This window comes from Lissotriton vulgaris, chromosome 5 (genome assembly GCF_964263255.1).
Source record: "Lissotriton vulgaris chromosome 5, aLisVul1.2, whole genome shotgun sequence".
Taxonomy (NCBI): Eukaryota; Metazoa; Chordata; class Amphibia; order Caudata; family Salamandridae; genus Lissotriton; species Lissotriton vulgaris.
This window is the reverse complement of record NC_141693.1, coordinates 1,053,221,157-1,053,241,369: the sequence shown is the minus strand read 5'-3', so window position 1 is coordinate 1,053,241,369 and position 20,213 is coordinate 1,053,221,157. Positions and strand designations below refer to the sequence as shown.

Below are 20,213 nucleotides of genomic sequence, written 5' to 3'. Positions count from 1 at the left end.
AATGTATAGGTGGGAGACAGCATTTGCTAGCAATTCTCCCAAATTATCAGAATGTTTCGGAGGCCGATTAATCGAGGCCTCCGGAAAAGAAAAAATAGAAGCAATTTAAATGGACAACAGTAGGGTAGGGCTGGACCCTTTCCTAGGCCCTCCAGTTTCACTGCGGTGCAATATAACTGTGAGCAATAGATATATACCACCTTGCCGCCAACACAATTTGTTGATCCAAGGGTAGGATTCCGTATCCTACTGAAATAACTTGTGAGATACCAGGCTCTCAGAAAACCTAAGGGATCACTATGCAAATGCAACATACATAACTCAGTATTGACTGTGAAACAAGTGTCAAGAAAATGAACTGATTGCTATTGTCCATGACTTACAAACAAAAATAGCCATTTGAAGATTACTTGCACCAGATTGCTCTTGGGTCTCGAAGGGCCAGAACCTGTGATACTTTGAGTGCTGTTGTGAGAGATTGCTACCAACTACTTGCAAAAGAAAACATTTTACAGGTTTTTCCAGGCTCCTGCGGCAAATGGAAATAAGTCCAAATATGAAGGAGCATGACAACACACATTGATAACGATTAGTGCAATCTCCTTAAATGCCCATGTATCACGTGTTATACTTTGAAGGATGCCATGTGAGAGTACCTTCCGCCACTCCTACTAAAATGCTCAAAAAGCAGTGCAAATACAAAAAGAACAATTGATGGACGGAATACTGAACAGTGTCAAACTTTCACCCCAGTACAGAGATCTGGGCCTAAATCCATTGTTTGTTTGCTCCACATGCCTTCCAGTTTACACCCAACCATATGCAAATCAGTCTAGGCCCTGCTCCCAATAGGAACAGGCCAGGGCCTCCCTGGCCCGGAAACAAGCATCCTGGGGCCGCTTTCGGGGTATCACACCATATTAGCCAGACTAGCTAGACTCCAGTGGTATGGAGTGCACGGGACCCACGTCTGGGAATACCCGTCCCACTCGGGGTGACAAATGCAAAAAGAACAACTGATGGACAGAATGCTGAACAATATCAAACATTCACCCCAGTACAGAGATTTCCACTGTTTTTATGCTCCTCATGCCATCCCAGTTTAAACCCAGCCATATGCAAATCAATCTTGACCCTGTGCGCAATGGGAACAGTCCAGCCCAAACTGCCAGGCCGAGATCCTTCCCAGATGGAATATAAGTTAAACTGCAGCTTTAAAGCAGAGGAGAGTAGAGCTATGTAATTAACTCCGTATGTTCTACGTTAAATGAGATCCTCACAGTGGTTTATCAGCAGACTCTGACATTTTATTTTATTTTACGGTAAATGTAAAACTTTTTTACTCAACATTTTCTTCTGCTCCACTTTTCTCAGCACAAATTACAGCAACTACTCGTTTCTATAAGAGGAGCAGTGTGATACTCAAATTGCCTGAAGCAGGGAAGGAGCAGTTTCGGTCAGAGAAAATGAGACTTAATTGAGCACCTGTGCTAAAACAAGAACCGTTTCTGACAGCCCCATTCCCTTTTTGATGGCTGCATAACTCGTAGTTTCCTGGTTTTTTTTTAGCACCTGGCAATTTAAGCAAAACTATGCTGATGTTTTTACGATTTATAATAATCGAAAATGCCACGCAGGAAGTAGCTGAGCTCCAAATGCCCAGGGATAAGACGTGATTATAGCGCCAACGTGAACACGTGCATATCTGTGAGCTGTAAACTGAAGGGCTGTTCAGATTTTATTCTTTAGTGAGCAGGGGCACATAAAGTGGAGTCACAGCACAATCTGTTCATCTTGAGAAGTGGAGGGGTGGAAAGATTCCCCCACTTTCTATTTCCCTTAATGTGGAGCATCCTTTCAGTTAAAACTTTAGGGAAGCAAAAATTAGAATCTCTCTGAAACCGAACCCAAGCAAATCTGCAGAGCCCTCAGCAAAACGCATCCTCTGCGACATCACTAGCGGAGCAAGAACGCCGTAGACCCTGGTGCAAGAGAGCAAAATAGCCGCTTTGTCTACCGTTGGGGTAGTACAATACAGCACTGTCATGGCTCAATGAGCCCCTCATGGCTGTGGCCGCCGGTGCCACTGCACCTGCTGCACCAAGTGTAGCTATGTCCCTGTGCAACATGAAAAGAATTCGAGAACTCAATGCTGTTTGTTACAAGCTTTGAACTCTGTTCTGTAACCACAAATCCCACGAAACTTTTACTGCAAAGGAACGTGATGCCAAGACCAGCATGAGCAGACTATTATTGCCTCTCACCTCCCTCGCGGGGAGAGGGCTACAGTAAAGAAATTAAGGGCGTCTTCACTTATCATACGCAGAATTGCAAATCCATTCAAATGCACGGTTACGTTTTGTCTGTGGATCATCGAATGGAATGGCTCAAACATAGGATTTTGTGGAATTGTTAAAATCCTTCTTAGATTAGATCAAGCTTTGGCAAAGCCAAACGGTCTCGCCTAAGGTAGATCTGTTGCCTTAGTCGATGTTTTTAGGCATGTTGTACATTGGCGTGTCTGCTGTGCATAATGGGTGAAAGTAAAACAAAAAGCGCTATGACACAGCCAGCATTGACCACCTTAATATAGCTCTATTGTTTTAATTTAGTTTCAACCAAGCTGCAGCTGTACAACATGGCCAAAAGAATACCAACAAAGCCAAAAGAGGAGAGGATGTGGCCTAACAGCTAGGGGGATCGACCTCGAAGCTGGGGAACCGTGTTCGAGTCTCGGCAGGGACGCTCAACATACTGTGATTTTGGGCAAATCACTTAATCGCCCCGTGCCTACAAAAAATTAATGTGTCCATTTGTAACGCAACTGGTGGTCATGTAAAGAGCTTTGATCCCTTTGGGTCTAGTTTGCGCTATATAACCCCCCCCCCCCCCCCCCCCCCCCCCCTACACACACACACACAAAAAAGAACAGGCGAGACATACTGGCTTTGCCAATGCTTGTTTCATTCACTGAGGGAAAGTCAAGTGTGAGTGGTGTAGCACAGAGCAGCGTTAGTGGAGCTGTTCCGCGCTCGTAAACATGATTGAATGGGTTTCTGAAGATGTGGTCTGGAAACATTTCTTATGTCCAAGTCCGTAAACTTCTAGTTGGAGATAGCGCTACACTGCAGTCTCTTTGCCGGTTAGATCTGTTAAGTTTAAGGTTATTGTTGCATTTTAATGAATTACTTGACTGTGTGGTTCTGTGTGATCTGTCCTGAAGTTTAAAAACATGTAAAACTCAAACGGTCAAGTTTCTTTTTAGCCTGAAGGATGGCTGTGCTGCATAAAAGAACGAGTCCCTGAGACCTGTCTCAACCAGGCTCTGCTGACTAAGATGCCTTGACGTCAAAGGTTGTGCGACAGTCACAGCCAAGTCAAACCATTTTCCTGTGATGCAGATGCCCTGTAGCGCGGTTCTTAAGTGGAAACAAGATGCTACAAAAATAACTGCACTGTTATTAAAATGTGACTATTTGAGGAAAGGAAAAGTCCGACTTCTGTATAAAGATGGTTAGACATGCTGAAATATGGGGTACAGGGTAGCACAGCGGATTTTCCACTGTTCTATAGTAATTTTACACAATGCAGTGGTGAATTTGAAATCTTTCTTCGCTCAAAGTTCCTATGGAGTTACACTGAGGCACTCTCTATAAAATAAGAAGTGCTGGCTTGCTCCCTTTCTGGGAAACTCACTAAAGTTTTCTGTTAAATCTGTTCACAGTGTTTTCTGCACTTGTTTTGTGGCAACCAAATGACCAACGTTTACTGTTAGGGAGACAGGTGGCATTCCGTACTGTTTTTACACAGGTTTTATTTTTGTGTGCTCATTCAGCAGTTTTGCCTGTTTTTTGTTAAATCGAATAGCATTTTTTATCCTCAATGATATATTGAAATTGACATAAAACTGCCAATGTTCATAACAATGCCAATGTAGCTTGACCTTTCATCCCTTTTTTATTGAGGAGGCTGCAATTATAAAAACAAATGTGCTCAAAACAAAGTAAAAAGTTAGATATTCCTTGAATGAATTAAAATTGAGCAATAACAGCAGACTACAACAGTTTTTCTAATAATGCTAAATTTAAGCATGTTTTCGGAGGCCCAAGTGTTTGCTTGGTTACATACCTACTATGTAATATTGAGATCCAATGTTGGCCTCTTACTTCACAGAGGGCCCAGGTAAGAGTTTTCAAATTGTTTCAGTTACATTGGGAAGGAAAGTAATTCCTCGTCAAACCCATATTAACACAGTGATTTTCTGTTTTCTTGAGAGACAGATTTCAAGATACAGATTGCAAAAGTTTGGGAATTAGGGTATTTTATCCCATAAGTTAAGCCTTAAAGAGAAACATTGATTTCCAGTGGTGAACCTCTACTAAATTCGATGCAGCCATTGAGCCTGGCCAAAAGTGAGTCTCGCACTCCATGAGCTGAGGAGAAAGGGAACAAACCTGCAAGGCACGGTGCCCAGTGGCTGCTATGGTTACAGCAAGATGGCTGCTGAAAATCTTTGAAATGCACGATAAAAAAGCTTTAACATTCAGTGGTACTTTTTATATGATGGGTTTTATTTGACATGCTTAAAAGAACTGAAAACTAAAAGGCAACAATGTACAGCAAAAATCAACTGTCACTAACAGGTACCGCGTTCGCAGGAAAAATGCGCCCCTCTCTTACCCTAACAAACAGCACGGTCACAGCAATTCCATCAACGGTCTTTGCCAAAGAAATATCACACCAACCACAGGAGAAGCATTCCTGTTTATCCACAAAATATCTCGGCTGGCAGCAGTTCTCACATCAAAGAAATATCACACTCACAGCAAGTGTGCTAGATGTTTTCACTAAAGCAATATCACACTCTCCGCAGATGGGATATTCCTGTACGTCACAACAGCACACTGAGAGCACCTACACCACTCCTCTTCACAGACACCACGCACATCGTTATTTACCAGAAACATATCAGAGTGATAGAAGGTGCACTTTCTCTCTTTAACGACAGAATACCACACTGCCAGACAGAACACTACCTCGTACACCAAGGCAACAAGATTTCCAATGCAGTAGGTCTCGCATTTACAAGTGTTTGAGCTACTGGCATTGTAAATTACAAGTCCTTTTTTATGTGTTGTTTTGAAAGCAGATAAATAAAAGGCATTGTCATTTACAATTCCAATAGCTTAAACTCTCACAAATGCGAGACCTATTGCATTGTAAATGCGTTCAGTGCCCGTGCTATAAAGATTATATAAAAGCGTTAGGAGAGAGCTTGTCCTGCCTGCAACAGCATAACTAATTTATTTGAGAGAATAGTGCTTGAAGGTTGTAATTAAAGCCTCCCAAGTAACAACACACGTAACAGGGGGTGTCCTAATAGGACCTTACAAAATAAGACAAGGCAGTACTAAGGAGGAGTTACTAGGCCTATTGACTAATGAAAAGACACAGTTTACAGTGGACAATGACACAAGCCAATGAAAAATATGGGCGGAGCTTCGAGTCTATACCTGAATACATCATGCCTTGCAGAGCAGTGCATGCGCTGTCCAGGCTCGACCTAAAAAAGCACCCTGGCAGGGTGCTTTTTTAGAAAGAAAGATCTTTTAAATTCTTATATAGGTATGTTAAGTCGGCCTCATTGAAAAAGAACCACTATTTTGTATTAAATAGGTTGTATTTCACGCCAAAAAAAATAGCAAAGTTTGTTTGTCCCTCCCCTTTATGTCCAAAGTGTGATTCAGCAGAGGCGGACGATATTCACATGTTCTATGATTGCCCGGTGAGTGGTCCCTTTTGGACAAAAGTAGGAGAGACACTGGACAGTGTTTTAAACGTAAATATTGGTCTGAATGGGGTGAGGGTAATATTCGGGTTGGACTTGGAAATTATTAACGAGCTCAGTGAGGAACAGATTGCTTTATTTTTTACTCTAATTATTATCGCTCGCAGAGAAATTTGCATGTTATGGAAAGACCCAGCCCCCCCACTCTATGATAAATGGCTACAGTCTGTCCTAAAAACTGCACGGCTTGAGTTGGGGGCTATATATAATAGAAATACCACAGTTTGGCTCCCACTTTGGGAATGGGCACTCGAGTTGAGGTTGGTATCCGATTCCGAGATTGTCCAATGATTACACCGGACCCCGGGATAAAGGGGTAGCCAGGTTGGCACAGGTGCAGCAAGGACCCTGACCCTGGGTGCACAAGAGAGAAGAAAGGGTTGCTGGTGTCTTTCTTTTGCAAGTACCAAAGGTGAGATGAGGACAATAAAAAATTTTTTTTTTAAAAGCACCCTCGAGTATCTGCACTGGCCCCTCTTCATCAAGCATATCTACCCCTTCACTCCTTCACCACATATCACATTCTTACTAAGTGCGCTATCCTGCTTCCAACACCAAATCTTGCAACAACTATGTAATAAAAATGCAGGCAGAGTGGATAGATGCTTTTCACTATAAACACAAAATGTTAGATATTGTATTTTTTCCATTAGTTGTTCATGCGGCTACTTACTCATCCCGGGAGCTGCCATGGCGACTCGGGAAATTACAACCTGGGTTATGCCCTTGACAGCAGCTTTCTACAGGAAAGAAAAAAAAAGACACCAGGAGAAAAGATTACACCGTCAAACTGGGTAAGAGAAGAACATTCCCATCTGGTGCAGCAGTGTCTGCACCAGCTGGTCGCTCTACTTGCTGTTCTGGCTGCTTTTTAATGTCTGCATGTCTCATTGCTTACATTGGCATGAAAAGAATAGCTGTGATGTGCAGAGTGACTGTCTGTAATGGGGTTTTCACTCCCTGTACACCAATCTCAGTTTCTCCAGCTCTATCCATTTTAAACTTGTGCTAAGGCACAACTGTGGGTGGGACAGAATATGCCTCATGCAGTTTACCTGGTTTAAATGTCCTTCATAGGAAAATAGTAAAGTAAGACATCTGTTAACCCCACCAACTAGCTGCATGAAAACACAACCCCCCCCCCCCCCCCCCCCCCCCCCCCACTAATGGTCGCACCCACTCCTCAATTTAATGTAACAAAAAGAAACAGGGGGTCAACTGGATGGGCTGGTATCATTGAACACACAAAACACCTATAATCAATAACACTGGACTAACTAACTAACCTTGGGATCTGGACAGCTTGCTGCCTGGAATAAAGCGCTTGAATACCTCAGTAGGGTAGTAAGCACTATATGAATGCAATTACAATACAATAGACAAATCTTATGGGAATAACAGCAGTCCACACTGAAGCTAGCCCTACGCCATGAAATGCCTTTTGGGCGGATTGGAGAAATAAGCTGGAAAAAAAGTGTTCATAACTGCTCTATATGCAATCGTTCACGTGCAGGTTAGAAAGTGAGTCAGTTCAGAAGGGTGGAATAAAGAGGCCTGCAGACCACAGAAACGCCTCACTAATACAAATACTCCCTTTCTCCGAGGTCTAACTAACACACACTGTAAGTAATACTCGGAAATAAAATAAAAAGTGTGTGGGAACCATGATTTGTTAGGTTGCATCCTGAAGACACCCACACAATACTGACATTAACTAGGTAGGGCTGGAACTGCTCTCTTCAAAACGAGGCGTCAACCCTGGAACAGATGCGAATAATGTTCTGAATACACTGGTTGACGATTTCTTCAGAAGTATAACAGTTTTGTTATGCGTCATTCTTAAAATTCGAAAAATACATTTGAATCAAAAACATCCGCTCATTCCTGTGAGAGATGTTCTGGTCAGTTTGGACACTGGGTTCTAGGGATTTGTGAAGGTGAAGCAAGTTTGAGTACAATATCTACGTAACAAACGCTGAAAAGAATGAAATCAAAATAGGGTGTATCATTTAATTGTCAACTATTCTGCGGCTCAAAGGTGTTCAGCAACCTTTTCGGCCTGTTCACTGAGGAAAGTCACAGGAGTGCGGCGGCTCCTCGGCTACGGCAGAGGAGCACACCCCACTCCACAACAGGAGCCACAAAAATGAAAAAACAAATAATTTAAACTTGTTTATTTTCATTGTATTTAGTCTGTCAGAGTCGAGGCTTGGGGCGGGACCTGAGATGACAGGCTGGTGGAGGAGTGTTTTGCACTGTAATCAGTGCGTAGGACGGCTTGGACGGCCGTCACAGAACAGCCAAACCGTCCTGCGCGCTGAAGTTCTCTCCAACCCCAGCTGCATTGCTGGGTTGGAGAGAGTAGGCACAGGCTTCAGTCTACCTGTGAGTGCAAATCCACGGCGCTCAGGCCAATCCTCATGCAGCTTTCATGCAGCATCAGGATTGGCCGCAGGGGATTCTGGGAGCCTGTGCATGCAGTGCACGGAGCCGGATCGGAGCGCGGATGCAGACAAGTTATTATTTTGTTGTCAGTCCCCAGTTGCCCCCTCTCCAGCCCTGCCACTTAGCCCAGATACCGACCGCTACTGCACAGGACTACATAACTGAAAACTTGAATGAGCAACGAGACCTGTAGACCACTTTTAATGATTTTTCACACAACTGTCAATCCTAAAACGGGGTAGTGAAGTTACTGAAGAAGGCGGAGTTGACACACCTCGCAGAGGCTGGGAAAATTAAATAGGTTAAAATATTTGAATTGACTCTTTCATTAACAACTACAATTCATTCTCCAAACTACACCACAGCATAACATAACTCAACTGGTGGTCAGCCTTGTTGTAACAAAAAAAATTACACCTTGGCATACGTTTCGATAATTATGAATCATCCCTGCAACAAAATCCCCAAAAAACTAACATTCTTGGACACCCACCTCACATGAGGAGGAGCAGGACTTCGGTAGAGGTGGTGGGGGAATAAAAGCAAGAGTAGTAAACACATAAGACAAAACCCACACAAGATATCAAAGACTTCATCACTGGGGCAAAACACTGCATTTACCCGAAGTCCCTGAAATGACTGGCAACAAAGTATCTCATGTCAACCAACAAAGGGCCACTGGATCACGACATGCCGAAAAAAAAACAAAGGCCAGCAGCACTAAAGAGTGGGTAGTTTATTGCGGGTATATTGTTTCCTTCTTCCCAAGATTTTCTGCTCTTCACCTGCAGCAGGGCCGGCCTTAGGCATGTGCAAGCGGTGCACCTGCACAGGGCCATCAAACCCCAGGGGCCACCACACCAATATACATCCTTAATATATTTATCCTCTGAGGATGGAAACATATTTGTGTGGCGGCCCCTGTCAGGGATTTGGCGGCCTCCGGCTCAGTTCCACTTCTAAATACCCTGACCCCCCCCCCCTCTCTACTGGCCTCCGCGCTCTGCCCCACCCGGACCCCCTCTTCCGGGGCTCCCTACCTACGCTCCCTAGAGCCGCCCCTGCCTGCAGATATTCTCTTGCTGCCTTGGCATACACAGCCTTTCACTTTTTCTCCACTTTCGTTAACTGGCAATCCAGTTCTTGTATGCTGTGCTCAGTGGTGGAAATTAACCTCTAATTACCTCCACTGATTATCTTAAGGAAGAAATTGTGCTTACAGTGTGTAGAGTCACAGCTAACCCAGAAGAGCAAGTGAGTTCCTCATGCCCTTCCTCAACGTCAAAATAGGTATACGACCACACAGTATCTAAGCATGGGCGGAAAATCCGTTTCGCTCGCGGATTTTGCGGATTTTCGGTAAATTCGCAATCCGCAAGATTTGCGAATCTCCCGCAAAATCCGCAAATCCGCGAGCAGCGGATTTTATGGCTTGCTCGCACTGTTCGCGTGAGTTCGCGGCTTCCCAGTACAACTTCGCGCCCCGCGAATAAGCGCTAAATTGCAGAAATGCGATCTTAGCAAAACTGAAACTACTTACCAGGTTCAAAAGTTCAGGCTCATCATTAGTAGCCATTTCCTGTAGTGCTTCCTGAGGGGCCTCTCCAGAGTTCAGATGCCAGTTGCAACTATTATGTGACCCTGCTCTGAACCTCAGAATAGTTACACATATGCCACAAAGGTCCTGAATTACAGCTAAGGGAGACAAGCAGGAGCCAGGCTGGAAGTTCAAATCCATTAATCAGCCCCTAATTCATTATTGTCAGTTGGGGCAGGGCAGGTGTTGTAACTAATTTTGCAACAATGAAAGCACTTAGCAAGTGCAAAAGATCACTAATCAGGAAGCACTAAGAAGCAGGTGCCAGCTAAAAAAATATTCTGTGACACATTAATCAGCCCCAAATTAATTCAGGTCACTTGAGGCAGGGAAGGTGTGCTTTGCTTTGCCACAATAATGTACACTGACTGGACAACCAGAGGGTGCTGTGATGAAACAGAGGGTGGCATGGGTGGGCCAGAGGGTGGCATGAGTAGTCAGAGAGTGGCAGTGGTGACAGAGAGTGGCAAACACACAAAAAAAAAAATCTGCAAATTCGCGAGAATTCGCGGATTTTGCGGATTGCGAGTTCGCAAATCCGCAAAATTCGCGAACACGAGATTCGCAAAATTCGCCCATGCTTAACAGTATCTCGGAATTCATTTTTCATGTCTTGGAGATCAGAAAGTTTGGGAATGTTCTTAGTACTCAACTGGCTTAGCTAGGAGCATGACTGAGACAACAGCATTAAAAACATGGAAAATTCAGATAGGTACCAGACAAATACATTTGCTACCGCAGCTGAAATATTAGCAAGGTGACGAAGGAAATAATGGTAGCAGAAGTAATTCACACTATCCCTTTTACTGGCGGACACTTAGGAGGGGACTGGGTTTTCTCCTGTCACACAATGAAGTGTGACAGGAGAAGAAAGGACCGGATGTATTATTATAGAGACTAAAATGGTAAGATAAGCTTTTTTTTAAACATCTCTTTATTAAAGACTAGCAGCCCGTCCCGACGTTGTCCGGGTATGAATTGCTGCCAGCCAGTAGTACATTGTTTTGTAGGATTTCGTTTAGATAGCATTTCTTATCTGTGACAGGCCTGTGAAACGCTCCGATTCACAGTGCACTGCTGATGCACTTAAGAGTGCGCGTTCAGTAGTGTGTGAACTGGAGTTTCCCTACTTTATTTTTCCTTGCAATATTATATAGCGCGAACTCGACAACATGGCATGAGCACAATTTACATTACAAAAGAACACATTCATTTGTCGTAGGCACGGGGAGACAACGCGATTTGCCTGGAATCACAAGATGTTGAGCTGATGCCGAGATTCTAAAGTTCGCAATTCTAGAACTTGTGGCGGGAGGTGTGTCTAAAAGTGTATGTCGCTGCTGGTCATCAATGAGGGAGACCTGTGCATTTTTCAAATGGGTGGTGAAAAAATATGAGTATGTTGCTGGAGATGTGGGCCGTCGTGCCACCAATGTACTTACCGGGGAGGGTAAACACCCATTATTCCGCAACTTTCTTTCCGCATACTTTCATTACGAAAGCACCATGACTCCACAATGCCACTATAACGCATGGCATTACAGTTTATATGCTTTTACCACGCATACATTTACAAATTTGTTGTAAATGCATGAATGGTAAAAGCATGTTTTTTTTATTGTTTGGATAAGGTAAGTATGGGTATAGGGGTATATGTTTTGGGGTACTGAGGTATAGGTTTTGGGGTGTTTGGGTATTTTAAGGGTTCAGATATAGATATGGGTTTTGGGGTACAGGGGTATTTTTAGGGTTCAGGGCTAGGTTTGGGTTTTGGGGTATAGGGGTATTTTTAGGGTTCAGGGGTAGGTTTGGGTTTTGGGGTACATTGGTATTTTAAGGGTTCAGGGCTAGGTTTGGGTTTTGGGGTAAAGGGGTATTTTAGGGTTCAGGGGTAGGTTTGGGTTTTGGGGTACAGGGTTATTTTTAGGGTTCAGGGCTAGGTTTGAGTTTTGGAGTATAGGGGTATTTTTAGGGTTCAGGGGTAGGTTTGGGTTTTGGGGCACAGGGGTATTTTAAGAGTTCAGGGCTAGGTTTGGGTTTTGGAGTACAAGGGTAGTTTAGGGTTCAGGGGTAGGATTGGGTTTTGGGGTACAGTGGTATTTTTAGGGTTCAGGGCTAGGTTAGGGTTTTGGGGTACAGGGGTATTTTTAGGGTTCAGGGGTAGGTTTGGGTTTTGAGGTACAGGGGTATTTATAGGGTTCAGGGCTAGGTTTGGGTTTTGGGGTACAGGGGTATTTTTTGGGTTTAGGGATAGGTTTGGGTTTTGGGGTACAGGGTATATTTATAGGGTTAAGATGGGTTAGGGTTTAAGGGTGTTTTGGGGTATTTTAAGGAGTAAGGGTGGGTTATGATTATGGGGTGCAGGGGTATTTAAAGGGAGCCGGGTGGGATTAGCACACAATATGTGACATGGAATGACGGGCGGAACGTACCACACGCCCCCAGCGTTTGTCACGCCCCCAGCACACGCCCACAGCACAACGCAGACACGCCCACAAGGGACTACTTTGCTGGCACGGTTCTTTTACCTTTTAAATGTATATGGTGGGCGTCTGCATAGCCCAGGGGTCTCCAATCTTTTGTGTAGTCAGAGCTACTTCTGGCCAGTGAAAATCGTCGTGAGCTACTGAACCCGAAGCGACTAGAGCATTTTTCCGAGAGACCCCCACACGCCCAGTTTCATTGACTTTAAGTCTAATTTCATCAGAGCCCATACTGTGCATTTCTGCCCTCCGTTTCACCCGTTTTTTGTGCCTTTCTGCCCTCTGTTTCACTCGTTTTCCCCTTGTTTTTTGTGGCCTTCTGCTCTCTGTTTCACTCGTTTTCCCCTTGTTTTTTGTGCTCTTCTGCCCTCTATTTCACTCGTTTTTTGTGCCCTTCTGTCCTGTTTCACTCGTTTTTTGTGGCCTTCTGCTCTGTTTCATTCGTTTTTTGTGTCCTTCTGCCCTCTGTTTCACTCGTTTATCCCTTGTTTTTTCTGCCCTTCTGCACTCTGTTTCTCTCGTTTTTTGTGCCTTTCTGTCCTCTGTTCCACCCGTTTCCCCCTTGTTTTTATGCCCTTCTGCCCTCTGTTTCACTCGTTTTCCCCTTGTTTTTTGTGTCTTTCTGCCCTCTGTTTCCCTAGTTTTTTGTGGCCTTCTGCCCTGTTTCACTCGCTTTCCCCTTGTTTTTCATGCCCTTCTGCCCTCCGTTTCCCTTGTTTTTGTGGCTTTCTGCTCTCTGTTTCACTCGTTTTCCCCTTGTTTTGTGCCCTTCTGCCCTCCGTTTCCCTCGTTTTTTGTGGCCTTCTGCCCTCGGTTGCACTTGTTTTCCCCTTGTTTTTTTTGCACTTCTGCCCTCTGTTTCCCTCCATTTTTCGTGCTCTTATGCCCTGCTTCCCTGGTTTTTCCTGCCCTTCTGCCCTCTGTTTCCCTTGTTTTTTGTGGCCTTCTGCTCTCTGTTTCACTCGTTTTCCACTTGTTTTTCGTGCCCTTCTGCCCTCTGTTTCCCTCGTTTTTCGTGCCCTTCTGCCCTGTTTTCCTCGTTTTTCGTGCCCTTCTGCCCTATGTTTTCCTCGTTTTTTGTGGCCTTCTGCCCTGTTTCCATCATTTTTCGTGCCCTTCTGCCCTCTGTTTCCCTTGTTTTTTGTGCCCTTCTGCCCTCTGTTTCCCTTGTTTTATGTGGCCTTCTGCCCTCTGTTTCACTCGTTTTCCCCTTGTTTTTCGTGCCCTTCTTCCCTCTGTTTCCCACGTTTTTCGTGCCCTTCTGCCCTCTGTTTCACTCGTTTTCCACTTGTTTTTGTGCCCTTCTGCCCTCTGTTTCCCTAATTTTTCGTGCCCTTCTGCCCTCTGGTTACCTTGTTTTTCGTGCGCTTCTGCCCTCGAAGACGTCACAGGAGTCAGACTCACGAGAAGAGTCTGCAGCTCCAGGCGAGGAGCGTCATCCTCTTCACCCGCCCCCACCCTCAGCTAAGCTCCAATCCGAGCGGCTGGTTTGGGTGAGGGCGGGCAAATGCAGCCGGAAAAGTAAATAGCCCATGAAGGGCTACACGAGCTACTCCCAGGGTCTCCGCGATCTACCGGTAGCTCGCGATCGACCAGTTGGAGACCCCGGGCATAGCCTATGTCCTTCTGCTGCAACTGCCCTTTCCAACGCTGTATTGGGTGTTGTGATTGGTGCTGTGGTTCCTGAGATTACCTGCCTCAAAGGTTTGGGCTCTCTCTTTATATTAGTATGGATTTTATAGATTATGCAATAACGTTTACAACTTTCACTGTCTCGTACACAAAACCTTGTATCGATGGATGGCTTTGAACCCCCTAAGAGCTTTCTTTTTCCCCTCATCCATTCATCTCTCAGTCTGGAGCCTCCACTGCAGAGGGAGTACCATGTCCATAGATATGGGATGCCAGCGCATATCCCACCTGGGCAAGTCCACAATAAGAATTCAAAAAACACCGGATCTTTTCCCATTATCAGGGGCAGTTTCTCATTTCATATATGAATTTTTCTGTGAGCATTCACCAGTCCATATTAAGTTTCCAAGTATCCAGATCCGGCTAGATCCTAGCTTCCCAAGCCTTGCCAATATTCGCTACAATCAAACTCAAAGTGACCCACACTTTTTAATATTTCGGGGCCTGCGCCTCTCCCCACACATTCAGCACATACCTTTTGCTGAAAGAGTAGGCCCCCACCCGTCCCATGCAGTCTATGAGCTTCGCCCAGAAAATCGGCATGACAGGGCAAGTCCATAGAACGTGGAAGAAGTTTCATTCTTGCCCACAGCCCCACAGACAGTTTGGTTGTAATTGAGTACTATGTGCGACATATTATCTGTAACTACATCAACCAAAACCCTTATTTTAATGGTGATCTCCCCTGGGGGTGCCAAGGGCCTCATACTACTCTTCATCCTCAAAGCCCTCCATGTTCACCTCCCATTGTTCCTTTATCTGTTGTAGGATGACTGGGGTGTGATTTAGGATCTTTTTATATGTCAGAGATGTTGCTTTTTTAGTCAGGGGGTCGCCTAACTGTGTGTCCCTCAGAGGGAAGGATTCCTCCAGTTCTGTATTCTTTGCTATGCATGGTTAGGGCATGCCTAACCTGCAGGCATCGATAGGGCTCTGAAACCGCCAACTTGTAATCTCTCATTAAGTGTGGCAGGAGAACTGTGTCTCCACTCACCCATAGGTCACCCACTGCGGAGGTGCCAATTAGAACCCATCTGGTGAATCCCTTCAGTCCCCTCAGAGCTGCCAGTGCTGCTGCATCCTAAAGCGGGGCAGCTTTTATAAGTTTAGTCCCAATCCTAAGTATGCTGTTGCCTCTTTCCAGATGTTCATCACCATTTTGGAGGGAGTGGGTAGCTCACTCAGTGGCCACCTACCATATAGGGCTGCTGGGTGTCCCTGTTCGCCCATTACATATCTGCCCATTTGTAATGCTGACTCAGTCTGTGCCATGAAGACCCAGTAACTGACCATGATCAATTGGGCTGCCCAGTAGTACTTTTGGACACCCATGTGGGCATTTCCCTCTCATACCAGCCCCATGTCAGTTTGGACAGGGCAATCTGCACTGGGCCGCCATCCCACAGTAGTATTCAAGCTTTCACGTCTATAGATCTGATGTATGCCTTTGGGACGTCATAGGGGGTGGTTTGCAACGCATACAAAAGGCATGACAACGACATGATTTTAAATTATGCTGTCCTGTCCAACAGGGAAATCGTGAGGGTGCACAAGTGTTGCACATTGCCCCTTAGTCATTCTAGCAGTGGGGACAGATTCCATTCGTAAAAGAGGTTGCATCGTTTGTTACATATATACTTATGTAACTAAATGAACTCCGTACAGGCGATGCCTTGCAGTCTGGTGGTAGTCTCAGTATCCCACCCTCTAGCGGATACAGTTGGGACGTAAGCCTGTTATTGACATACCCTGAGTATTTGCGAAAAAAAGTCTGAAGCATTTGCGTTATCCTGGACACCGTCACAATAGAGTTGGTAATGCAGAGTAAGATGTTGTTTGTGTATAGGGATATTTTGTCCTTCTGGGCCCCACACCAGTCTAGTCTCCTGACCAGGTGGTTTTGTGGCACCCAGGCGGTCAGGGGCTCCAGTGCTAGAGCGATGATCAATTGCGACAGTAAGCAACTTTGTCTGGTGTCGTCATAGTTTAAAAACAATGCCGTAACACTGCACCAAAACTGAGCAATCTTAGGGCATTCCCAAAGAATGTGGAGGAAAGTGCCCTCCCACTGGCAGCCCCTGATGTACTGCAGTGATGGTGCCCTTCCAATCTTGTACAGAAGCGTAGAGGAGTAATAGGAGCGATGCAATATCCTGAGTTGGACCAGTCGGAATCGTAAACGTATCGCTATTTCCCGTGGGACCTGGAGTGCCTCTAGCCACCCCTCATCATCTGTGTTTCCCAGGTCAGTCCAAGCGGCCCGAAGGGCTGTCAGCGGACCAGGTAGGTTGTTCATAAGTGCCGTCATAGTTTGAACATTGACAAATATGCCTCTTTGTCCCTGTCCCTGGCTAGTGGGCTGCAGTAGTAATTTTGGACACACACAAGGGCAAATCCCCCGTCATACCAGCCTAATGTCAGTTTGGACAGGGAAAGCTGCACTGAGCAGCCATTCCATAGTAGTAGTCGGATTTTCACTTCTATAGCTCTGAAGTATGCCTTTGTGAAATCATAGGGGGTGATTTGCAACGTATACCAAAGGCGTGGCAAAGACATGATTTTAAATTATGCGGTCCTGTCCAACAGGGAAAGCGTCAGGGTGCACAAGTGTTGCACATCACTCCTTGATCATTCTAGCAGTGGGGACAGATTCCATGAATAGATGAGGTTGGCATTGTGTGTTACATATATACCTAAGTAACGAAATTCACCCAATACAGGCGATGCCCTGCAGTCTGGTGGTAGTCTCGATATCGCACCGACTAGCGGATACAATAGGGACTTATGCCTGATAATCACATACCCTGAGTATTTGCCAAAATTCTGAAGCATTTGCATTATCCTGGACACCGTCATCTTAGAGTCGGTAATACTGAGTAGGACATTGTCTGCGTATGAGAATATGTTATCCTCCCAGGCCCCACACCAGTCTAGTCCCCTGGCCAGTGGGTTTTGTCACACCCAAGTCGTCAGTGGCTCCAGTGCCAGAGCGAAGATCATTGGCAACAGTAAGCACCCCTGTTGAGTGCCCATCATAGTTTGATCATTGAGGAATTTGCCCCATTGCCCCTGACCCTGGCTAGTGGGCTGCTGTAGAGCAAGCGGACCAACTGCTAAGATTGTGGGCAAAATCCTAATATGTTCAGTACCACAAGGATATATTCCCATTCCAGTGAGCCAAGCACAATTTTGGCACCACCTGCCTTTGGCCTCCAGTTCCTGCTTGTTATAGACTGATCCAGTGACAGCGCAGCTGCTTGGGTTTTCCCGCAGGGGTTTTCCCAACTGGGTTTTCCCACTCACTGTTCTTCCTACCAACAGAAGCCCCGCCCACCCCAGGACCCACTTAATACAGGCCGTAGCATGAAGAGAGCAGGGGGCACCCTGCTGGCGTGCCAAAGACAAGCCCATCGGTGCCGGTTCCTTCTTGGACTGCCCACAACGCCACAACCCCTGGCCCTCCCGCCCCCAGGCGATACACCAGCGCGGAGCTCTATATCCTCGATCCCAGACACTACAACCAACACTGCCACTGCGCCGACCCACGCTCCACGGTAGGGCCTTTCACCTGTACCCACTACCACTTTACCTGCCACTGCAAACACACCAGCCCACCGACCAGCCCCAACCTGAACACACCACAGACACCAACTGAACAAAAACCCAACTAGCATGCCAGTGATATTCAGAAGAGATTAATTAGGAGGCTGCATGCACAGGTGAGAATAAAGGCTGGAGGAAGACAATCTGGAGCAGCTGATGAAATAACCTTCCTGGGCTGAAAAGGAGATCTGCACCTCCAGGTCAGAAGATGGGCCGGGTCAGAAATGATGAGCGGTTGATCTCACTATGAAGATAATAGATGGGCTCCAGATTGTCAATTAATGTTGATGATACGTGGCGAATTCAACGATCTGCATGATGAGATAGATCAGTACATTTTATGAAAGTAAATAGGAGCAATCTGCTTTAAATAAGAGGCCAAGTCGTTAATTAAGATCCCTTCCATAGCGCACAGAAATAATATTAATTTTCTACTTCATAAAAGTATTCCTACACTGCATTTAGTTACAACTGTTCTTCAATACGCAGAAATATATGTTAAATGAGAGAAGAATATCCCAAGAGATTGCTGGTTGCCTCATTGGTGCTCTAATGAACTCTTAAGCTTCATACAATTTATATTCTAAAGAATCCAAAAGCTTAAAACAGGAAGTTTAATGGTTTAGGTCTGAGGAGGAAAATAATCACTGCTGGTTATGGTTGAAGATGGTCAATTCATTTCGAATGAGGCTTTCCTGTGTGGGAGGAAATCATGATTTTCTTAAAAACATCTGGGCTTTTATTATGTACTAATATTTCTTCAGCGCAGCAATGAGGGTATTTGAGCATAGTGTTAACCAGTGTCTTACCGTGTCAAGTTGAACACCTTATTCTAAGATTCCACTTCGTTTGAATGGTAAAACAGGATAAGCAACAAGTGTGCCCATGCCTATAAGGCAGTATTTTCCAAAATAATTCAAGGGAGTCATATCTAAGCAGTACTCTTACTTTATATACTATAAACTAAACATCACTGTATAAAATATAATTGCATGACAATATGGCGTTGGTAAATTAACTTTGATCTACTTGAATTAAATCATTCAGCTGCATGAAAGATAAACACTAAGTCCTGATTCATAAAGAGCCTTCACGCTCATGGCAGAGGCCCCGCAGTCGTAAGGAAGTGTCTGCACGTGGGTCCGAATCTACGCAATAAGAATTCTCATTGCGAAGTTCCTATCCCCTACCACCGAGTGCAGAGACTCCTCCATGACTGCGGGGCCTCCACCATGAGTGAGCAGGTCCTTTCTGAATCAGACCCTGAGTGAACGTTGGGGCATTCATCTAAAGTATTTTATGGTTTCCACTGAGATGGTTTACAGTTGGACAGCTTTGTTGCCAATGGTATGCTCATACTTTCCAAAGTGATGAGTAGCAGCACCAAAATAAGACAAATAAAATATGCTAGTCTATTTACATCCAGGTCATTATTTCCTCAATATATATGTTGACAAAAACTCAGTTGTGAGATGGATCACCAACACATTTAGGACGGGACAGTGTTGGTGGCATGTAACTAAAAGCATTGGCAATTCCAACATTGTCTGGCTTTTAAAGAATGTGAAGCATTAGAAGTAAATAGCATTTGAATGAATGTGTATTTGTATGGAAGAAAAGAACTGTAGGATAAGATCTGTATAGGTTAAAAGGTCAAGTGACAGTTGCACTGTCAAGCTAGTCCTAAAAATCCATGTAGGCTAATGACTGCCCTACTCCCATCTGTACTCTTGACAGACAAAGACAACATACATTATCTAGTTATCCAAGACACTTTAATAGTATTACAATGTTGTGTATGCCCCTGTAAGTTCAAGCTTTGGGAGCTGAATAAATAAACAAAAGTAACACAGCTGTGTGGAGGGCAAGCACTTTTTTGTGGAAGCACACCACTTCAGCCCAGTCAAAACTTGCAATTGACAAAAAAGTGGTTCTGTTGGGTATTGTACAATCTCTTTGGGTTAGGCTAAGGACAGCTCTAAAACACAAACAAGCAGAACTCTCTGATATTCAAAGTTTTTATATATATTAAAAACAAGAACCAATGAAACAGTAAAATGGAATTACTTCATTCCACTACATTACTAGCAAATATTTATCAAACACAAGTGCAGTGACTGTGGTGATTCAAGTGACAAATGTGAAGCATGTAGTGACACTTATATACAAAGACGTTAAATCAATACAATTTACAAAAAAGGGGGGGAGGGGGAGGACCGGGGAAAGTGTAGAACGATGTATTTTTTATCGTTTTGTGGCCAGTTTCATCATAGTAAAAGTTCCAAGGAAAGCAAGGAATTATTGTCCATATTCCTGGAATTATCTTGGCCAAAAGGAAGAGCGTCGACGTTTCGACCCAGGATGCGCCCAAGTTGGTGGTCGCGGCGGGTCTTTATCAAGACAAAAGGGGGATGGGGAATGTTCAGAAGTTATTGTATTCCAGAGAGTAGCCCGTTGGTCAACCCTCGATTTATTGTCATCAGCGTGGAAGCCTCCGCGATGTCAGAAACGGCGATCCGAATGTGAACGCCAAACCGAGCTCTCC

At 44.8% G+C, this 20,213-nt stretch overlaps 1 protein-coding gene across 5 annotated transcripts in view; it reads right to left on the bottom strand.

Annotated features, from left to right (window-relative positions):
- The window catches only part of SFXN2 (sideroflexin 2), a 241,615-nt gene that overhangs the window by 46,414 nt on the left and 174,988 nt on the right, over nucleotides 1–20,213 (bottom strand). For all 5 annotated transcript variants that reach the window (XM_086922699.1, XM_086922700.1, XM_086922698.1 and 2 more), the window contains exon 8: nucleotides 6,522–6,588. In XM_086922699.1, the coding sequence (XP_086778825.1) occupies nucleotides 6,522–6,588 (67 nt within the window). The remainder of the gene's footprint in view (nucleotides 1–6,521; nucleotides 6,589–20,213) is intronic.